The sequence below is a fragment of the Sorghum bicolor genome, chromosome 5, assembly GCF_000003195.3.
Source record: "Sorghum bicolor cultivar BTx623 chromosome 5, Sorghum_bicolor_NCBIv3, whole genome shotgun sequence".
In the NCBI taxonomy this organism is placed as follows: domain Eukaryota; kingdom Viridiplantae; phylum Streptophyta; class Magnoliopsida; order Poales; family Poaceae; genus Sorghum; species Sorghum bicolor.
The window spans coordinates 6377675-6401135 of record NC_012874.2 but is presented as its reverse complement, the minus strand read 5'-3'; the positions used below and the strand labels follow the sequence as shown (position 1 = coordinate 6401135).

Here is a 23461-nt window from a genome sequence, read left to right as displayed (position 1 = left end):
TCAGATAGCTAGTGCCAGTGGTTGGCTATATATGGCCAACGAAAATCAAGGGATAGCAAACTTTCTATTTTACAAAACCAAATAGTACATCTGTTGGAGCCTATTTTTCTACAATAAAAATTCTAAAAGGCCTCCATAATAAAAATAGCAAAGCTGTTGGAGTTGCTCTTAGAGCATTTCCAAGAAATTAGTCAAACCATTTTCTAAAGGTAATTTTGACCATTGCTAAAGCAAAAATGTCTCCAACAGACTCTGCAAAATTATTCTCTCAATTGTACCTTGTTCGCTCACTGCTTTTCAATAGTCTACCTCACTAGTCATTCAGTATAGAGTCTGTTGGAGTACCCTATCATGTTCTTTGTCAAATCTATTTTAGAGAGTACCTAAATCGATAAATTTAACTAGATTTTTTTTTTCAGCTAATCTGTTGAAGATGCTCAAATATACAAGTTCGAGTTCACTAGGGCCTGATTGGTTAAGAGAAGTGGGCAGCCAGGCCTGCATCCGGGAGCCAGATGCCAGCGAACCAGGTTCGACACATGCAACGGGCCGGCCCGGCACGGGCCCGTGCTAGGCACGGCCCGAAAGGGCATGGGCCCGTATGGCCCGCGTGCCACCTCTACAGGCCATCGTGCCTGCCTGACGGCCCAGACACGGCCCGTGGGCCGATTTTCGTGCCGGTTCGGCCCGAAAGGCACGAGGCCCAATAGTCCTTCGGGCCGGCCCATGGCCCGATATATGCAAAACACCAAATTTAATACAGAATTTAACAAAGCATAAATACATTATATTCAAATCACATACATTAATACTTCACAATTCACATAACACAATATACTCTTAGATCATATTTTACTTGCCAAAAGTCATAAGTTTCACAAGTCATAGAACCTGATACTTCAAGTTTCACAAATTTTCTGATACCGTGCCTGCTGTTAAAAGCGTGCCGTGCCGTGCCGCCCAGCGGGCCGAGGGGTCGGCCCAAGCACGGCCCGCAATGTGCTTCGGGCCGGCCCGGGCCCAGTTAGGATCGGGCCGTGCCGTGCTCGGGCCGGGCCAAATGACCGTGCTTTGGGCCGTGCCTTTGGCCCGCGGGCTGCATGCTCAACTTAGTCATGCCTCAAGTGCGAACCCAGGCATCCAAACATGACCAGGCCGGGCTGCCTTCTCTCAACCAACCTGGTGAACACGGAGAACAATGGTGGGGGTGGCGGCAAGCAACAATGCGTCGGCCATGGCGGCGCACAGCTTTTCAGTGTCTGGATTTGGAATGGCATCTGTGCAAATTTCTATGCCTTTTCTAAACTAATTCTTTTACAATGTATTTGTGCATCTGATTATGTATCTTATTATGTGCTATTACTTCTAACCTTATTTGCGCAATATTACTCTGAATCTTACTCAGATAAACTAAACTCTGCATTTTATTTATTTTTTCGCCAGGGAACTGTTAAGTGTCTGAAATGGATGAAAGGCTATGCAGGTAAGAAAATTTTATTTTCAAGACTTTAAGGTAAGTTAAAAGAAAGGGGCCATGCATGAAAGTAAGAAGCAATTTCTCTCTTAGTACAACCGATGCGCACACATGGGTGGTTCTTGCAACGATTTTTGAGGAAACAGGAGGGGTTTTACCCCCTACTAGATTTTATTGAAAAAATTAAACAAAAGGTACAAAGTGTTACAAGCCTCGCTCAGGAGACAAAGAAAGAGTGGAAAAAATAAAATAAATTATACATAAGCTTGTAGCCATGTCTTCATCGATGGTCGAATATCAGTCTTTGCTCTTAGGATAACCTGAGCAAACTCTTTTTTGAAGATCTCTTTGCAGCGTCGAGTAGAGTTGTCAATGCCTCTGAAAATTTTATCATTTTGTGAGGACCATATTGCCCAACACATTGTTATAAATACATCCATGAAATAAGGTGTAAGAAGCTGAGATTTAATACTTTCCATAATTTGGAAAATATTTGTACTATTTGGCACTGTTACCTGAAGGCTCCACCAACAGGAGATTGAAAAAGGCAATGAAGAAAGAGATGAGTAAGATCTTCCTCAATATTGGCATGACAAAGAACACAATAATATGAGGGTAGGTGCATATTTTTTCTACAAAGGAGGGATCTAGTATTAAGTCGGTCATTAAGAAGGAGCCAGAAGAAGATTTTTCTTTTGTTTTGACTAAACGAATTCCAGAGTCAGTGAAAAACAGGGTGAGGGTTATGTTGTCCAACCAAGTGAAGGTATGTATTATGGGAAGAAAAGGTTCTGAGACCATTATTGCAGGACCAGATGTCACACTCATTAGTGAGTTGTAAATTTTGAAGAAGAGCAAGCAGGTTCAGATACTGAAGATATGCCTCAGAGGAAATGGGAAGATGGAATAGGGAGTGAAGATTAGCATAGGAGGAAACAGTTGCCAAAAAAATATTTGGGTTATGGGCAAAAGAAAAAAGCTCAGGGTATTGTTGATTTAAAGGATCATTTTCCTAGGGGTCAAACCAAAGAAGGCAAGTAGTTCCATTCTTGACCGTAAATGTGGCAAGGTTCTTAAAAGAGTTCAGGGATTTAAGGATGTCACGCCACCAAAAGGGACCTCTAAAAGGGGCATTTGAAGAAGGGAGCTTAGATCCTGTATAGTATTTGTCCCAAACAAGCTGAACCCAGGGGGTGTTATCTTTATTAAAGAATTTGTGGAGATGTTTTAGGAGAAGACTTTCATTTTGCTTGTTGATGTCAAGAATGCCCAGACCGCCTTCTTTTTTTGGCAAACAACACTTGGGCCAAGCAGCTTTAGGACATTTTCTGTTGCTAAGGTCAGAACCTCTCCAAAGACAGTGTCTGTCAATTTGATCCACTATGGTCTTAGGGAGGAGATAACTACTCATAGCAAACATTGGCAAGGCAGTTAAGATGGAGTTGGTAACTTGTAATCTTCTAGCTTCATTGAGAAATGAAGAGAAAGCAGAGAGTCTCCTTTCACACTTAGTGGTTAAGGGCCAAAAATCTGCTACTGACGGTTTAGAAAGGGAAAGGGGGAGACCTAAGTAGGTGAAAGGAAGATCACCAATAGAGCAACCTAGAATTTGAGCAAGAGATTGGCTGAATCATGGTGTACATTGAGGGGGACTATCATGGATTTAGAGTAATTTACTTTTAGACCCGAGGATTCAACGAAGGAAGAGAGGATGTCTTTTAAGTGAGTAAGTTCAGTGGGACAAGCCTTAATAAAAATAAGAGTGTCATCAACATATTGTAAAATAGAAAAATCTTGATCTGTAAGAGGGATGGGAAGGGAGAGAGTGCCAGAGGAGACCGCATGGTTGAGTAGAGTTTGTAAGAAATCAGTTGCTTGCCAATATTGGATCATCTGTGTTAAATAAATTATCACATTAGTTGATTCAGCGCATGATTTGCTTACCGGAGTAGAATGAAGTGCCCTGCTCAGGCGCTCAGGCCTACGTACTTGATTGATTGAGCTTCCAAAATGCTCAGGCTCAGCTAGCTCCATTTTCATCCAAACTCTGATAGCAATAACACTCACTCGATTTGTCCCGGTCGGGTTTTATTTCGCTTGCGTGCCTTCTAATCCGTATCTACGATCAACACAATGCATGCAGTGATGCAGACGTGTCCACCGCCTGCCTACTGGCACCTACTGCCCTAATGAACAGCTACAGTGCAACCCTAACGGGATATGTACTATATATGTACATCGATCAATTACGTGTAACGCCATTCTATTCTAACCCACTACTGTACTGTAGGTGCGGCACACACACGCACACCCAAAAAGATAATTGGTGTACCACAGGGAGTGGAGTGCACGGTAAGCTTCTTCTTCTCTTTTTTTTTTTTTTTTTTTTTTGCTCCAGCGCTACTAACTCTCAGCTGGTCCTGCATGCAACGATCGACAGTTGCAATGATACCACGGGCGTGCATATATACATCTGGAGAACGGGTTTGGGTTCAGAACTTCAGATAATCACATCACAATTCATAAAAAGGAGGGAATATTTAGTTACTTTATTTTGGAGAGAACTTTTAGATGCTGCTCTTTGACAATTTATTTTGGACCACAATCATGCGTGTGTGCGCTCATCATCATGTAATCATGTTGTCAAAACTTGATCTCGTTTCTCTAATAAGTCACTAATAAGGTACCATTCTTGTGTGTCGCAGTTATATTAATTATTTGTTTCTTTCAAAGGAGTGTGTCCTTGATTTGTATATATAAACACACCCAGCTGTGTTTATAAAAAGTGGAAAGCTAAACCCCCTCACTCGTGGGTTATTTCTTTATAACCACACTCCTGGTCATAAAAAAACTAAACTGAAAAGTTTTAGATCTCAATTACTACGATCTAGATTTACTCCTTCCGTCTCGCTTTAATGGTCGCTTTAGCTTGTTACTAAGTGTAGCATCGATTGAATGCACTCGTATATGTTGTGTGTCCATGCACTCTACTATATGTTGTGAATGTAAATGATTGAATGGACTGCCACAATGACCATTAAAGCGGGACAGGGGAGTAGGTCATTTGAAAATTTCCAAAAAAAAAAACAAAATCTGGAATTTTTTAAATTGAATTTCTAGACCATAAATGATTTTAAATGAAAAAAAGATGAATTGAGATGTTAGATCTCTCCGAGGACTCCATCTTTGGTTTAGGTCTTTCTCCACACGAGGTTATAAAATTCAAAAAATGAATTTCAAAATTTTGAAAAATGAAAAATATAATTTCTAAAACCTCATTGAATTCAAATGAAAAAGGATTTAACTATAAAGTTGCATATCTCTTCGAGCACTATAACTTTGATTTAGCTAGATCATATTTCTCCATCTGACGTTATTCAAAAGATCTCTAAAATTTATTGAGCTGTGCCTATTTATTTTTATTGATATGCTAAATTGCCAACCGTCTCTATAATTCCACTTTTGGAGACGGCTAAGCTGCCTTTAGAAATTACATTTTTAGAGGTTGTTGGTCTTTGTAGCCACCTCTATAAATCTACTTTTGAAGACGGCTAGGCTAGGCTACCTCTATAAATAATATTTTTAGAGGTGGTTGGTCTTTGTAGCCGCCTCCGGAAATCAGTAGATATGGCTAGGCTTTCCATCCACCTTAAAAAATATATGCTATTTTTAGAGGCGGATGCTCTTTCCATTTGCCCCTAAAAATAGATGGTATTTCTAGATGCTGATGCTCTTTCCATCCACCTCTAAAATTCGATTTCAAGAGGTCAGTTCATAAACCATTTTTAAATATGACTCTTAATAGATCCCCATCACGCTAAAATGAAGGTGACTGTAGTAGTGATTGCATATACTAGTAAGATCAAAATAAATAAAGAGTCAAAATATGGATTTGTGATGTCAAAAAACACGCAACAAGAGATGATATAATGTAAACTATGGATCTAACTAATATAATACACAATAAAAATTGATGGAGGTGCAGTGCAATGCAAAGGATGAAAATCCATGTAGAGCAATTAGTTAATTTATTTATCCCAACTAGATAGAGGTTTTATTATATTTAACTGGTTATTGTCTTAGGAAATTTTAATTGGTTGTATGTACTAATTTATTCACAAACTTTTAATAATACTCAACTGAATACAACTACATTCTTGCAACTTTCTTTCAGATTCCCAACAACTGGTGCATTTCCTTCACCAAGACCAACAGGATCACGCCCACAGTGGAGGATCAAACCATTTACACAGTCATATTCCAATATTGCAGGCACCTTACAAGCTCAACTCTACAAGATTAGTAGACAGACAAATATAATTGCAGATACTTTGGCTAAACAAGCCCAAAGTTCCACTTCCTCTACACACAGGCTTTCCATTGTAATAGATCTCAATGTGGAATTATATGCTCCCTTCTTCAGGCTCTACTCAATGTAGACCTCACCAATGTATAACTATCTTAACAGCATCTTGCTGTGGCTAATAAAATCTGGATGTTGTCAAAAAAAAAAACTCAAGTCACATTGTAGATCTTGCTGGAGCACTGTTAATCTGCTAGTGAGCCTAGTTGACATGCATGCTTTGGGGCCCTTAGGGCTTGTTTAGATAAAAAAACTTTTTGGATTTTGACACTGTAGCATTTTTGTTTTTATTTGACAAACATTGTCCAATCATGGAGTAACTAGGCTTAAAAGATTCGTCTCGTGATTTACAAGCAAACAGTGTAATTAGTTTTTATTTTTATCTATATTTAATGTTCAATGTATGTGCCACAAGATTCGATGTGACGGAGAATCTTGAAAAGTTTTTGGTTTTTGGGGTAAACTGAACAAGGCCTTAATTTGTTCCCTAGCTTGGGCCACTGAACTAGAAGCACCGATCAGGCATTGCACACACTCTAGTGTCAGCAGACAATCATCAAGAGAAAAAGGTTGCTGCTGATATCTTCCAGATCGATTTCAGACAGCTTGTTGACTAATGACTAGCAGATGTGATGGATCATGTGAGCCGGATGCATGCATGAAAGGTGCTTGATTATTGTGTCATGATCGAAGTGTTGGAGTGATCTCCCACCGATAATCGGGCCTTGACCCGCGCCCTGATCGGAGGCGCCCAGCCCATCTATGGCTGGAGGGTCCCTGTCACACTGCGCTATAAATACAAGGTGGGGGCCGCCGGCTCTCAGTACGAGGTTCACCGAGAGCCGCCTTTCCCCACCGACAAACCCTAAGTCCGATCCAGAGAGGGGCGCAGCCAGTGACGGAAAGTCCCCAGCGCCGCCACTACACTGCACCACCATCTTCGTCGAGTTCTCCACTGCATCGCCTCTGTCCCCGACCGTCGCTGCCTTAGCGCAGATCTACACCGACTTAAGAGATGGCGGCCTCCGGATCCGGATCCTCGACCGCACCTGCTCCTACCTCCTCGGATGGTATGAATCTCCTACCCTCCCCGGTACTGAATCCTATTACTATGATCTTGTTTATTCCGAAATGAAAGTTCGATCCCCACTGGTCTACTCCTAGTCGGTCCTAGGTTTCTAACAATGGTATCAGACGCCTACTCTAGCGAGTAGATCTAGAGTTTGGGGGACAGAAAAGGATCGATCCGGTGCGGATCTATCAAACCCAAAAGAAAGAACCTTCCAAATCGAAAAAAGTTTTACATCACAGTAAACCCTAACCCTAGAATCTCAACCCTGCATACTTACCTTTAGATCGACGACGATCTCGACTTGGCTCTCACGGCCCCGTACGAGATCGCCGCCGACAGCAAAGGAGCCGCGCGGCATTACGCGCACGCGGGCTCAGCCAAAAGGGTGCCACCCATGGGACCACTCGACGGCACCGCGCGCAGACGCACGCGTGCGCCGGCGAGGGGTGCCATGGTGGCGCCACCATCCGCTGCGTGGTGCCGCTGCGGGCCATGCTGCTCCTGTTGGGGCGTGGCAAAAGAGAAGGGAAGGGGTAAAGAAAGAAAGGAAGGCAGGGAGAGGTGGCCGGACTTATTCCGGCGGTCTGCTCCTTCCTCAGCGCCGGCGGACCGCCGCGGCGGTGCTCCCTGGTTGACTGGGAACGAGTAAAGGCGGCCAGAGAAAGGGTTGGGAGAAATGGCGTTAGGGCTTAGGGTTGCAGCCGGCGGCCAGGGTTTTATTCCTGCGAAAATCGCTCTCGACCGTCGGATCTAGATGGATGGTCCAGATTGGCCAGGCCACGCGCGGGCCAGATTCGGCCCAGGCGGGCGTATAGAATCCCGGCCCAGGCCCAGGTTGCGGCCTGGGACGCGGGGCGCGCGCGCGCGGCTCCTACGCGGGCCGGTTTCGCGACTGGGCCGAAAGCGAAGAAGAAAAAAAAACGCGCGCGTCGCTGGGCCGCTCTGCCACCAGCTGCCGCGCGGGCCGCGCGTGAAAATGGGCCGAAACGGCCGAAATGCACAGTTTACACCAGTTTTTCGTTTTTCTTTTTCCAGAAGCTATTATTGATGCCTTTTGAATGTTTTTGCACAGTTTTAATGCTTTTCTCTGTATAATTTTTGTCCAAAAATAATTATATTCAGAGAACAGTAAGGTTTTTGTATAGTTTCTGGAAAATGAAATTAAATGTTTATTAAAGTTTCCGCTGCGTACTTAAAGTTATTTATCCTTTTTCATTATTAAATTTAAACCGCTGGTAGATTTTAATTTTGAAAATTGGATAAATTTACAGATTATTATAATATTGTTATCATTCTGACTAAAGTTGATTTATAGCAATATTATGATAGTATTATGGTTTGTTGTCATGTATTAATTCTATTTCTGCCCAAAGGTGATGTAGAATTAGTGTAAAAAGGTTAAAATTGGATTATAATATTGTTATTATTCTGACCAAAGTTGATTAATAGCAATATTATAATGTTATTATGGTTTTTTGATATATATTAATTCTATTTCTGCCCAAAGGTGTTGTAGAATTAATATAAAAGACTAATTGTATGTTTTACTTTTGACCATAGTTGGAATTAAATCATGCAATTATTGTATTATGTTCTCACTTAATTTGAAGATGTTTCAGGAGTCTCCTTGATGGGATATATCAAAGATATTCCAGCCCTCAAAGGAGACAACTACACTGGATGGAAGGAAAAGATTGACCTGGCCTTCATCTTGGCTGAGGTCGACTGGGTCACCTACACACCACGTCCCACTGAGCCAGTGGAACCGGTGAGGGGAGCTGAAGAGACTGATGCTGCATGGGCAACAAGAGAAGGAAAGTATGCAAGTGACAGAATGATCTTTGATCTTCAAAAGAGACAGTGGGCCACTGCCAACAAGAAATGTCTAGCAGTGGTAAAGAACACAATTGATCCCTCCATAGTGGGGTCAATTGGAGAGTGTGACACTATTACAGAGTACCTTGAGAAAGTAAAGAGTCAGTTTCATGGCTCTTCAAAGATATATGCTACTCAGCTGATTAAGCAGCTGATGACAGAAAGGTACTCTAGGCCTAGCAATGGCAATGGCATTAGAGAACACATATCAAAGATGAACCATCTAAACAACAAGCTTAAGCCTATGGACTTAGAGCTCAAGGAAGAGTTTCTTGTTCATGTGGTTTTTGCTTCGTTGCCAAAGGAGTTTGACACCTTTGTTGTCAACTACAACATCCAGCCCGAGAAATGGAACCTAGAGCGTTGTATAGCGATGTGTGTTCAAGAGGAAGAGAGGATCAAGGCCGCCAATGGTGGCACCCTCAACTTTGTTAGAGATAACAAAAGAAAGAATGTCAATGCCAATGCTAGCTCTCCTTCAAAGGCAAAAGGAAAAGCACCCATGCATCAACAGCACCAGCAGAAAAAGGCCCAACCACCTCTAGGGAACAAAGATCTGTGTCACTACTGCCACAAAGAGGGGCATTTCAAACATGATTGCCCTAAATGGTTAAAGATGATAATGGAAAAGAATGGTGAGAACAATATTACTTTTGTAAATGAATCTCTTTATGTACAATATGCAAAATCTACTTGGTGGATTGACTCAGGGGCAACTGTTCATGTTGCAAATTCTTTACAGGGATTCCGTTCGACGCGGACTACGCAAAGAAAAGAAAGACAAATTAAAGTGGCAAATGGAGTCCAGGTGGACGTGGAAGCTGTTGGCGATGTTTCTTTAGAACTTGCTAATAGTTTTATTCTTTTGCTTAGAGATGTTCTTTATGTTCCGTCTTTACAAAGAAACTTAATAAGTGTGTCTTGTTTAGACAATGATGGTTATGGCTGCCATTTTGGTAATGGCAAGTGTGAGATTTTTTGTAATAATGACAGTGTTGGTATTGCTTTTTTAAAGCAAGATCTTTATTTGTTATCACTTCATGAATGTGTTAATTCCGTATGTGATGTGATTGATAACGTATCCACGTCTGCGGTTTCCAATAGAAAAAGGAAGAGAACTCAAGATGCCTCATCGAAATTATGGCACTGTCGTTTAGGCCATATTTCGAGGGGGAGAATAGAAAGACTAGTGAAGAATGACATTCTTCCTCCATTAGAGTTCTCGGATTTAGACCAATGTAGAGAATGCATTAAAGGAAAGTACATAAAGAAAATTAAAAAGGATGCTAAAAGAAGCACAGGAATACTACAAATAATTCATACAGACATATGTGATCCTTTTCCTGTGAAAAGCGTGGATGGCTATGATTCATTTATAACATTCACAGATGATTACTCCCGCTATGGTTATATTTATCCAATTAAAGAAAGAACAGAAGCATTGGATAAATTTAAAATATTTAAGGCTGAAGTTGAAAATCAGCATAATTTAAAGATAAAGATAGTCTGATCCGACCGCGGGGGGGGGAGTACTACGGTCGGCACACCCCATATGGCCAAATTCCTGGACCTTTTGCAAGGTTTTTACAGGAAAATGGCATAGTAGCCCAGCACTCCACACCGGGCGAACCTCAGCAGAATGGAGTAGCTGAAAGACGCAACCGTACCCTAATGGATATGGTGCGTAGCATGATGAGTTATTCCATACTACCATTGAGTTTATGGATGGAGGCTTTAAAACCCGCCATTTATATCCTCAATAGAGTACCAAGTAAGTCGGTGCCCAAAACACCGTATGAAATGTGGACAGGAAGAGTGCCCTCACTAAATCACTTGCGTGTCTGGGGGAGTCCTGCTGAGGCCAAAGTATTTAACCCAAACATTGGGAAACTAGATCCCAAAACAGTGAGTTGCCATTTTATTGGCTATATTAAAAGGTGAAAAGGCTATCGTTTCTAGTGCCCAGATAGATACACAAAGTTTGTAGAAACGAGGCATGCAGTTTTCTTAGAGAATGAAATGATCAGGGGGAGCATGGTAGCTCGACAAATTGATCTTGAAGAGAAGCGGATATGTGTGCCCTCTCCAATGATTCAGGATCCATTTTTTGAATTACCTGTTCCTGTTGCACCAACAGTGCCTGCCACTGTAGTGCCAACACCTGTTGTTAGTTCTCCTGTGGCAACGATGGATGAACATGAGGAACCTGTCCTTCAGGATCCCGTGCAACCACCACCTATTGCCCAGGAGGAAGAACAACAGCCCCAAGAGACACCCACAAATGAGACTCTTAGGAGATCTCAAAGAGTTAGAAGATCAGCCATTTCGGATGATTATGAGGTGTATAACATAGAAGAAGCTCAAATGGAGGGTGATCCCACCTCATTTGAAGAAGCCATGAGGAGCGATCATTCATCGAAGTGGCTTAAAGCCATGGAAGATGAAATGGAATCAATGAGGACCAACGAAGTTTGGGACTTAGAACCTATTCCTAAAGGAGCCAAAACAGTAGGCTGTAAATGGGTCTACAAGACTAAATGTGACTCCCAAGGGAACATTGAAAGGTATAAAGCGCGACTTGTGGCAAAAGGTTTCACACAAAGGGAGGGAATTGATTACACTGAGACATTTTCTCCAGTCTCATGTAAAGATTCGTTCAGAATCATAATGGCTTTAGTAGCACATTATGATTTAGAGTTGCATCAGATGGATGTAAAGACGGCGTTCCTAAATGGGGATTTGGAGGAAAATGTTTACATGGCACAACCGAAAGGTTTTGTCATGGAAGGCAAAGAACAGATGGGATGCCGCTTAAAGAAATCGATCTATGGGTTGAAGCAAGCTTCAAGACAGTGGTACTTGAAGTTTGACAAAACCATAAAGCATTTTGGGCTTAAAGAAAACATTGAGGACAACTGTGTATATTCAAAGTTTAAGAATGGAAAGTTTATCTTCCTAATCTTGTACGTGGATGATATCTTACTTGCTAGTAGTGATATCAGTCTACTACTAGAGACAAAGAAGTTTTTGTCCTCAAAGTTTGACATGAAAGATCTTGGTGAAGCTTCTTTTGTTCTGGGCATAGAAATTCACCGAGATAGAGAAAAGGGGGTACTAGGACTGTCACAAAAGACATATATAGAAAAGATTCTAAAGAAATATAATATGCACAAATGTAGTGCATCACCTGCACCCATTGTCAAGGGCGACGGATATGGGGATTTTCAATGCTCCAGGAACCAATTCGAGCTCGATCAAATGAAAGTGGTTCCATATGCTTCTGCTGTCGGAAGCTTACAGTATGCTCAAGTCTGTACGCGCCCTGACTTAGCGTTTGTTACCGGGTTACTTGGCAGATTTCAAAGCAATCCAGGACAGGAACACTGAAAATTGGTAAAGAAAGTCTTGCGTTATTTGCAAGGGACAAAAGGCCTCATGCTGACGTATAGAAGATCAGAATCCTTGCACATAGAAGGGTACTCGGATTCTGATTATGCAGGAGATGATAGAAAATCCACGTCTGGATATGTCTTCACTCTCGCAGGGGGAGCTATTTCATGGAAAAGCTCAAAACAAACCGTCACTACATCGTCCACAATGTATGCTGAGTTTGTAGCATGTTATGAGGCAACGGGGCAGGTGAACTGGCTAAAGAAGTTCCTACCTGGTTTAAAGGTGGTCGACAGCATAGATAAACCACTAAAGTTATACTGCGATAATAATCCAGCAGTACAGTATGCTCACAACAATAGGTCAAGTGGTGCTGCCAAACACATTGACATAAAGTATTATGTTGTGAAGGATAAAGTTCGGGATCAAATCATAAGTCTTGAGCACATAAGGACTGAAAAGATGCTCGCGGATCCGCTTACAAAAGGCTTACCACCCAATGTGTTCAGAGAACACGTAGCCGGCATGGGTTTAAGGAAAAGCCTATGATTCCTGAACTATAAATGGCCCAAAGTTAAAGTTACTGTTTCAGATCAGAGACCTGCATTGTAGTTGCTAAATCTATCGGCGATAGACCGTGACGATGAAGCATGCTCTATGCACTCATCTGTGATGGAATGAGTAAAAAGTAAAGTGTTTAAAGTCAAACGTTAAAGGTTAAAGAAAGGTTGAGATCAAGGGGGAGAATGTTGGAGTGATCTCCCACCGATTAGGCCCAAAGGCCTAATCGGGCCTTGACCCGCGCCCTGATCGGGGGCGCCCAGCCCATCTATGGCTGGAGGGCCCCTGTCACACTGCGCTATAAATACAAGGTGGGGGCCGCCGGCTCTCAGTACGAGGTTCACCGAGAGCCGCCTTTCCCCACCGACAAACCCTAAGTCCGATCCACAGAGGGGCGCAGCCAGTGACGGGAAGTCCCCAGCGCCGCCACTACACTGCACCACCATCTTCGTCGAGTTCTCCACTGCATCGCCTCCGTCCCCGACCGTCGCTGCCTTAGCGCAGATCTACACCGACTTAAGAGATGGCGGCCTCCGGATCCGGATCCTCGACCGCACCTGCTCCTACCTCCTCGGATGGTATGAATCTCCTACCCTCCCCGGTACTGAATCCTATTACTATGATCTTGTTTATTCCGAAATGAAAGTTCGATCCCCACTGGTCTACTCCTAGTCGGTCGTAGGTTTCTAACACGAAGAAACTATCTAATGACAGTGATGATAAGGTGCTGAACAGGCTTGACGCACACGTAACAGTCGACGAGGACAGCTCAGGGAGGATCCATCATCCATCAACCTGTCCCTTCTCCTTGTCTGAATAATAACGATCTACCTGTCCGTTTCGCTGAGCACGCTAGCTAGCTAGAGAGGCTTTGCGTCTTGCCTTGTTTAGTTCCGAAAAGATTTTGGATTTTAATACTATAGTATTTTCGTTTTTATTTGACAAATATTATCTAATTATGGACTAACTAGACTCAAAAGATTCATCTCATGATTTCCAAGCAAACTGTGCAATTAATTTTTGTTTTCGTCTATATCTAATGCATCATGCATGTGCCTCAAGATTTGATGTGACGAGAAATCTTGAAAAGTTTTTGGTTTTTGAAGTGAACTAAACAAGGCAAGCTTGAAAAGTTTTTGTGACGAGAAATCTTAAAAAATTTTAGATTCAACTACTGTAGCATTTTTGATGGGCGAGCTTGAAAAATTTTGGGAAAGCCTTGGTTTTACGAAGCAAATCGATCGGAGCATCACACGACTGTGGCAGCGTACAATCCATGGATTATCCTGCCTGCCAGTGCCAGTGCCAGCTCCTTCATGCACGATGCCATGATGAATCTGGATCGACGGATCCCCTCGTCGTGTGCTCTGCTCCCAGATCTGAATAGTTTGAGCGCATAGTATATCCACTCTCACCTACCTCCACTGTTGGCACTTTGATTCCTGCAGGTCCCATCCCATGCATGCTGCATCTCAACCTCATTTAGGCCTTTTAGTTCCAAAAAATATATTTTTTTTTCAAGATTTCTCATTATATCGAATCTTGCGGCATATGCAGCATGGAGCATTAAATATAAATAAAAATAAAAACTAATTGCACAGTGTGACTGTAAATCGCGAGACGAATCTTTTAAACCTAGTTACTCCATAATTTGACAATGTTTGTCAAATAAAAATAAAAATATTACAGTGTCGAAATCTAAAAACTTTTTTGAAACAAGTCCTGCTTACGTCAGTAGTAAAAACAGTTGAGGCTCATGCATGTCACTCAACTCTCACTCTGAAGCAGCGGGACAGACAGACAGACAGGCAGGGCCTCGCTCGTCAGTAAAACTGTTGAAGCTGTTCTGATCGAGTGCCTGCCACAGTGCAAAAGACACGTACTACAAATGAAGGCCGTGATTAATGGTAAGTGATCATAGATGCATGGGTGGGTCCTTCACTTTCTGAAAGGTTATTGCATAGTACTGCATGTAATTGTCTGTCAGGTGTGGCCATCAGCCTGCCTGCATAGTACTGTAAACTCAGCAGTAGTTGCAACTTGCAACCCCTGCGGCAGAAAACGGCGCCACTCCAACCATGGACTAGGCAGTGACAGTTTATACGGGCTCACCACGGGGATCGGAACACACAAACACCTGAAATTGCTGACATTTTGGCCATGTGAGCATCGAATCAAATTCGTACTGGTACCAAACCAATTCAGCAGCTAGCTGGTAGCCAGGGACGTCAGACGATCAGAGATGCATCTGCTACCTGTGACTCCCACTACATCACCATCGATGATGATCGGGTGCCAGCAATATGATGTTCGCTTCACCTGTCGAATCTGTCAGCTATTTTATTTTTTTTCTCACAACAAATTAACGAACAATGTTTTCGGCCACAAGTAGTGATGATCTTCTGTGCGTGCGCGGATGGATCCATGAATATATCGATCGATCTCGATGGGGTTTATTAATTGCTAAAATTATAGGCTTGTCTGCCCACTCTCACCATGTAATTAAAATACAATACAATATATATATGGTGCGAGCAGCCCACAACTAGTACTCGACATGCACCTACGTACGTCCCCACAGATCGATTAACAAAAACGCTCCTACCAATCCATCCACTGAAATTTTAAATCCATAATACCGTACGCGTTTTGAAAAAAAAGCGCCAATTAGATGGTGCATATTTGGTCGTATTCCAAAAGCTACTGGCTTATAAAAGTTTTAAATTTATTCATATCGTACGCATTTTGAAAAAGCGTCAATCGGACGTCGCATATTGGTCGTATTTGAATAGGTACTAGCTTCACAATTGGCCATGGTGGTGGTTGAAATCACTCTCACTAGGCTCGAATTCTCTCGTCTCATGTAACACTTGTTGTACGAGTAGTCATAATTTGATCTAATAAAAAATAAAGTAAATAATTATTAGATTAATTTTGAAAATATATTTTCATAATAAATCTATTTAAAGATACAAATGCTAATAATATTCTATGAACTTGAACAAATGGACTTAGTTCAAATCTAAAATTGCAAGTCTTTTCTGATGCATAGAGCGAGTACTGTTAAATATATATATATATAAATAACTAATCAACTTCTTTTAAATTAATTACCTTTCTCTCAATGCTCCATGTTTTTAAATAAAAAGGAGAGAGAGGGGGGGGGCAATTAAACTAGAATGGTACAAGTAGATGTCAATATAATATGCTGCATTATTATCCGTATATTATATTGTACCATCAACATCATATACTACCATATAGCAATCTACATCGACATCGATCATTTCGAGGATGGTTACGCCAAACATTCATATATTGGTACCCATCTCATCCACTCAAAAAAGCTCCAAATAAAAAATAAACACAAAAATATAAAAACTGAAAAAAGGAAAAAGGTTGCACCTCATTTTCGATCCCAACATTTTTCACAATGATCGATTTATTTATTTATTTACCTATAATTAATAACCGAGCCCGTCCCTGATGGATCATGGATCGATGCGACCCATCACCATGGGCCCTCCTCATCTGCGCCCGGCCCGGCCCGGGCCCGCGCGGACCACCGCCACCGGGCGGCGCACCAAGAAGGCGCCCTCCGCGACGACGCCGCCCATGCCCATGGCGCTCTTGCACCCGTACAGGTCCAGGAGCCCGACGACCCCGCCGACGGACGTGATGGACGACCACCGCCGGCTAGTCGTCGGCGCGGAAGACGACGACGTCGGCGGCGGCGCCCGCGCAGGGAAGAGCGCGTCCATGAGGCTGGCGTCGTCCGATCCCGCGCCGGCGCCGCCGCGCTCCCGGGTGCACTCCGCGAGCGCCGCGGCGAAGGGGTCCGCCGTCGGCCGCTGCTTGCCGCTGGCGCGCCGGCGCCGGGTGTGGTGGTGGTGGTGGCGCGGCTGCCTTGACGACGACGTCATCGGCGCCCGCAGCGGCGGCGGGAGCGGCAGCGGTGTGGGCGCGGAGGAGGAGGGCGTGCCGGCGGGGATAAGGCGCGTCGTCTTGGGGATGCCCGGGTGGTGCTCCCAGGAGAAAGGCACGGAGGTGGTGCTGCTGCTGGTGCCGCGGCCGGGCGGGGAGGGCGACGGCGAGGATGCCGCCGAGGACACCGTGGAGAGGGACGACGAGGACGAGGACGACGAGGACGACGAGAAGGTGCGGTGGCGTCGGTGGCGGTGGGTCGACGCTGGGGAGGAAGAGGCTGTCGTCGCCGTCGGTGTCGTCGTCGTCGTCGGCGGCGGCGGCGGCGGCACTGGTGATGGAGTCCCTGCCGCTAGCGTCTCGCCGTCGCCGGTCGGCATGGGTGCGCGCGCGTGCGGTGCCGGTGATGGCCGGGTGGCGGTGGGTGGGCGAGGTCGAGTCGAGGTGACTGACTGGTGGCCGTGTGGGGAAGGCGGGGACAGGGGAGGGTGTAAATAAATACGGTGGCCGGATTTGCGTCTCAGTCCCTGTATTTTGTCGAAATCTGGAGGTTGAGCTGGATTTCTCTTTGTTACCCTCAAATACATTATTCTTTTGTTTCTATCTAGACTCATGATTATACTGCAAGATGCAATTTTTCTTAAGAAAAGATTTGTCTTTTGTCACATAACAGTAGTATATACTAAGAATGTTACTAGTGTTTCTTGGGTATTTCTTGTTTTTTGACTCCAGCTCTTCAAATGCAGTTGTTCGTCATGTATGAATTAGGATATATAAGATTTCATAGAAAACATAGCCTTCAATCCATCTGTTAGTATTTTGAAAAATAAAATAAAATAAAATAAAGTTTGACTGTTCTAATTTACCATTGACGTTGCAAACACTGCCCTCCTCCCTAAAAAAAAATTGACCCTTAGATGACAAGATAGCCTCGGAGCTAGCCTCGGAGCTTTGTGCTTTAAAAAGAAGACCTCTCACGGATGTGAAGACCCAATTAGGGAGTTCTATACTTGTATTATATCACTTCGAAATCTACGCAACATGCACTCTTCCTACTAAGGCCTTGTTTAGATGTGAAAATTTTTTTGGATTTCACTATTGTAGCACTTTCGTTTGTTTGTGGTAAATATTGTCCAATAATAAACTAACTAGGGTTAAAAGATTCGTCTCACGATTTACAGTCAAACTGTATGATTAGTTTTTGTTTTCGTCTATATTTAATGTTTAATGCATGTGCCGCAAGATTTGATGTGATAGGGAATCTTGAAAACTTTTTGGATTTCGGGGTGAACTAAACAAGGCCTAAAATGACTTGCATTAAGATTATTCGAGACGAACTTCGTAGCCCTTAAGGGAATTTTCAAGATTTTCTCATTCCTGTAGGCCTTATGTGCAACTTCTTTTTTTCCAAACGATCGAGTCCTAATTTATTGTGTGACGGTTTGTGTCACACGAAGGTACGCCCTCATTTCTGAAATGGTAACTTTAAGCTAAACTTTAAAAACGAATTGGACACAAATCGGCCGTGCGTGGACGAAGGCACGCTACATATTCCTTTTTGTAAAAAATATTGTGAACCAGTGTAAGCTTACTTTTTCTTGGAAATTAAAAGTTGGCAGCAGCAAACCCACGCTACATGAATTGATTTGTTCTGGGATGCAGCACGAAACCCATATTACTCGGAGAACAAAGGTACACCCATCATTCAGTTGAAAAATTGAAACCGTACAGTAAAATAATTATGAACGCCGTGCTGCCGTACGTACGTAGCTAGTAGTTATTCGTAAGCATATTCAATCAGCGTTTGGTTTCATGATATAAAACTGTGAGAAATTGATGCTAATTTTGTTTACGGTAGTTGTCGACATTCAGATAGGGACACGTACTGACGGTGTAGGTTAGTACGTACATGCCAAAACAAAGTGTAACATCTAACATTCAGGGTCAGGGATTCAGTAGTTGCATTGCATGCAGCGCATAGATATGTATGTATATATGTAATTGTCTGGCTAGGGTTTATCGTTCAACTGTAAATTAAAGCAAACAACGGTTAGACGCCAATCCAGCATACGAACAGATTCCGTTTCTTGGGAAGATCACTTGGAATCTATGCAGTATATGTGCACTCTTACCACTAAAATGAGTTGAAGTTTTCCCTGTTCCTGCAGGCCTTAATTATGTGCAATTTCTTTATTTCAAATGAGTCAAAGTTTATTATGTGACGGTTTGTGTGTCACGAAGGCACGCGCCCATTTCTGAAATGATGACTTTGAGCTAAACTAAAACGAATATAAATCCGGCCATGTGGACCAGCAAGGCACTACATATTTTGTTTTTCAAAAACTCAGCAAGAGAATTGCTTAGTAAACTTATTAGAGAGCAAGCAAAGAAACAATTGAACAAAGCACAACAAGAAAAGGAAACTGACAACTAAGAGAAAGGGCACACACAAGTCCCAAGCCAAACCCAACTAAGGCAATTCACATCAATCCATATATGTTGAGATGGGTTGGAGAAATTAGGGCGTGTTTGGCTAGAGGTGTTAAAGTTTAACAGGTAATGTAGCATTTTCGTTTTATTTAGCAATTTAGTGTCCAATCATGGACTAATTAGGCTCAAAAGATTCTTTTCTCGCAAATTACTCTCTAGCTGTGTTTTTAGTTTCGTAAATAATATATATTTATACTCTATGCATGTATCCAAACATTTGATGTGATGGAAATTAAGTTTAAACCGTACAGTAAAATATTGTAAGGGACGTGCTGACGCAGTGCTGCCATAGCTAGTAGTATACCATGCATATTCAATCAGTGTTTGGTTGGATGATAACTGTGAGAAATTGATGCTAATTTTTGTTTACACTACTTGTCAACATTCAGATAGGGACACAGACCATATGTCCGTACATGCCAAAACAAGTGTAACATATAACACTCAGGGATTCAGTAGTTGCAGCACATAGATACGGAGTAATATGTATATATGTGTATATGTATGTATTGTCTGGCTGCGGTTGTTCAACTGTAAAGCAAACAACGGTTAGACGCCAATCCATACAAACTGATGATTCCGTTTCTTGCATATATATGTATTTTGTGGTTAAGAGTTAGGAGTACTAGACGATAACCTTGTTTGCTGTGTTGTACAGATCGTTCGGTCCAGACGATTTAGGGGCTGTTTAGTTGGTGATTTTTTTTTTGTTTTTTTTTCTACTGTAGCACTTTCGTTTATATTTAATAATTATTGCCTAATTATGGACTAACTATGTAATTAGGTTTTATCTATATTCAACGCTTTATGCATGTGCCACAATATTCGATGTGACGAAAAATCTTAAAAACTTTAATTTACAACATATTTCAGGAACTAAACAACCCCTTATTTGGTCTTTGTGTCTTGCATATATATTTATACCCAAAATCCAAAAACTTTTCAAGATTCTCTATTATATCGAATTTTGCGGTACATGTATGAAACATTAAATATAAATAAAAATAACTAATTGCATAATTTATTTATAATTTTTTAGATGAATCTTTTAAATCTAGTTAGTCTATAGTTGGACAACGCAAGGCCTAAAAGTTGCCTCAAGAAGAAGGAGGGCTCTAGCATCAACAGATATATAGGGTGTGTTTGCTTGCTCTCTAAACCTGACTTTTTGCTTGGATGAGCCAAGTTTTGGTTGTTTGGTTGTCTGGGCAGCCTCTGGAGCCAGGCTCTATCTGGCTATCCATACAACCAGAGCCAGGCCCAAGTAGAAACACCAGGTTGGTGTTTCTTCTAGAGTCAGGCTCCAGTCGGCTCCGTGCCAGCCCATGTGCTGCTTTTCCTCACCTCTCGGATGCAACACCTCCTGGCATCATTGTCTCACCGCACTCTTCCACGACCGAGGACGGCGATGCAAGCCGCGAGCTTTTTCCCCGCCCGCAACACCGCCCTGCTATTGGTCACTGTAGTCGTGGCCGCCATAGAGGCCCTGCCGGAGCACCTTTTCTTTGAAGCAGATCCGGCCGTGAGTACGCTTAAGGAAGAGGTGATTATATCCAAACCTAGCCAACCAACCAAACAACAACTTATCCTAGCCAGGCTCAACAACTTATCCTAGCCAGGCTCAACAGTGCACGCAACCAAACAAACATATCTTGGCTTTCTAGGGGCAGGCTTGAGCTAGGCTGGCTTAGTTTTGTTAGCCAAGCTTGTATAAAAAATGAACTAAACACATCGATAGTGCCTTTTGATTGGGTGTGTTTTTCTCCTTTCGCGCTTCTTGTGGGAGGACCTGCGGTAGTCTTTTTTTTTTTTACATGCCTCTAGAAGGCACTTGGCCTGCTGTACATATCTTTCAAAAACAAAAAAGTATCCTACATTCTACACTAGGCAGCATCCTACGACTTAAAAGTATTTATATATTTGAACTGAAATATATTTTCATTTTAGAACAAATGAAAAGTAACTAATATGTCCTAATTTAAATTTAATTTCACCTAGAGCAAACTGAATTTTTAATACCCATATTTGCGTTTGATACTTTTACAGAGTTGTTTTACAGAGTAATAATTAATTTATATATAATGCATTTTGTTTTAGAAAAGTCAACTAGCACGTGCATACAGCAACTTAGAACTTATACTACTCTCTCTATTCTAAATTATAAGTCCCTTGAACTTTTTTAATATATTAATTTTGCTATGCATCTAGATATAATAATATGTCTAGATACATAGCAAAATGAATGAAACAAAAAAAAAGTCAAAGCGACTTATAATTTGAAAACAAATGAAGTTATATAAATCAATTTTTAGTCATGTTAGATGTTACCACGTCATCAATACATATCATGTCACCTAATTAAAGTTATATATATATAGATTTGAGTGAAGGTTGGAAAGTGAACTGTGTATACAGTCGATGGTTGAAAGTTCAATGTTATTCATTGATAAGACTGTACTATAAAGAGACATGAAAACTGAACTGAAGCTATAGCTATTGTAAATAAATATATGGACTTTCCTCTATCATATATTATCCAGGCATATATACATATATGGTCCCCATAAATTTCTCTGATGGAAAATTTGAGCATCTAGCAAATATACCTTTCGGTGTTCGAAAGGATTGCTTCCCTTTACCTATCTTGGGCTCCCTCTTGGCCTAACCAAGCCAAAAGTGGAAGAATTTCTTCCCCTAGTGAAGAAATGTGACTGGCATGTTCTTCAAACTTTCTCTCCCAAGCTGGTAAGCTCGAGCTTACCAATGCAGTGCTTACTGCTCTTCCCACCTTCCATCTAATAAGTGCTCTTGCTTTACCCAAAGGGTGTCCTAAAGCAAATTCATAAATTTACAAGGGCAATGCTACGGAGAGGTGCAGATTTCAACTCCAAAAAAACTCCCCAAAAGCTGCTTGGAAAATGGTTGTAAACCAAAGAATGAAGGAGGCCTTGGAGTTCTTGATCTTAAAAAACAAAATGAAGCTCTCCTCATGAAAAATCTAGACAAGTTCCTAAATAGAAAAGATATCCCATGGGTTTTACTTATTTGGGAAAAGCATTATCCCAAAGACAATTATCAAGTCAGTTCGGTTTGCCTCTGTTAACAGAAGCTTTCAACCAGTTACAAGATGCTGCATCCTTAAGAGATCACTTTCCCCTGACGGATCAACATGACAGTTGGCAATCAATATAGGGACCTTTTTCAACTTCAAGGACATACGGATTTCTGATGGGTCATGAACAAGTTCACTAGGCTTTCAAATTGCTCTGGAATTGCTACTGTCAACCAAAACATAAGGTTTTTTTTCTAGGTACTCATACATAGGTTAACCACACCGTTAAATATAGCTTTCAGGGTGTCAATCTGCAAGCCTGGCATAGTGTGGTGGCTGTGGTTGCAGATGTTCATCTAACAAACCAAAGGAACCGTTTTGTATGTGGGTTACATTAGAATGGTTGTTTTCAGTCAAATTTATATACAGAGCTAGTATCACAAGCTATACTATACAACACGTTAATCTAGAAACTTAAACTACCTCTGAAAATCAAAGCTTTTATGTGGTACCTGGAGTAATTTTAACAAAGGATAATTTAGCACAACGACAGTGACAAGGAGATAAAAAATATTGCTTCTATTCCTCAAACGAATCTGTACAACATTTACTCTTTGACTGCCATCTTGCTAAATTTATGTGGAGAGTTATTTAAGTTTCTTTTAATTTATCACCTTCAATTAGTGTACACAACTTGTTAGGACTGGTTGGATGGAATCAATAGGAAACTAAAATCTCATATTCTTGTGGGTGCAAGTGCCATTTCTTGGGTTATCTGGTTAACCCAAAATAATATTGTGTTTGACAAAGTTTTAGTACCATCTTACTTGTAGGTTCTATTCATGGGGACTTACTAGACCATCTTACTGATTTTTGGTTTATGGATCTAAAATCTGTTGTAGTTCTTCTTATGGGTTTCATTTTCTTCCTCTACGTTTCCTTTTTTTGTCTCTTAATTATACTTCTGCTTATTTTGATTTGAACTGTTTGGATTGCCTCTTAATAAAATTCTTGTATGCCCCTCTAGTTTCATCAAAAAACATTATACATATACATCTACTACAGGATTTGGCTAAGGCACTCCACAAAAGCCCTAAATACACTCGGTAAAGGCTTTGCCGGGTGCCACACTCGGTAAAGAGCACTCGCCAGGCAAAGAGGTCTTTTTCGAGTGCAAAAATCATACTAAAAAAACACTCGACAAAATAAAAAACCAAAAAAAATATCGACTTTGCCAAGTGCTAAAAAGACATTCGGCAA

The 23461-nt window shown here is 41.8% G+C and overlaps 1 protein-coding gene across 1 annotated transcript; it reads right to left on the bottom strand.

Annotated features, from left to right (window-relative positions):
• LOC110435692 (putative protein TPRXL) lies at nt 15931-17176 on the bottom strand. The gene has a single exon (XM_021461612.1). The coding sequence runs from the start codon at nt 17037-17039 to the stop codon at nt 16263-16265; it is 777 nt and encodes a 258-aa protein (XP_021317287.1). The 5' UTR covers nt 17040-17176; the 3' UTR covers nt 15931-16262.

Coding starts and splice junctions, on each gene's coding strand:
- LOC110435692 (XM_021461612.1), bottom strand. CDS start 17,039: ATGCCGACCGGCGACGGCGAGACGCTAGCGGCAGGGACTCCATCACCA.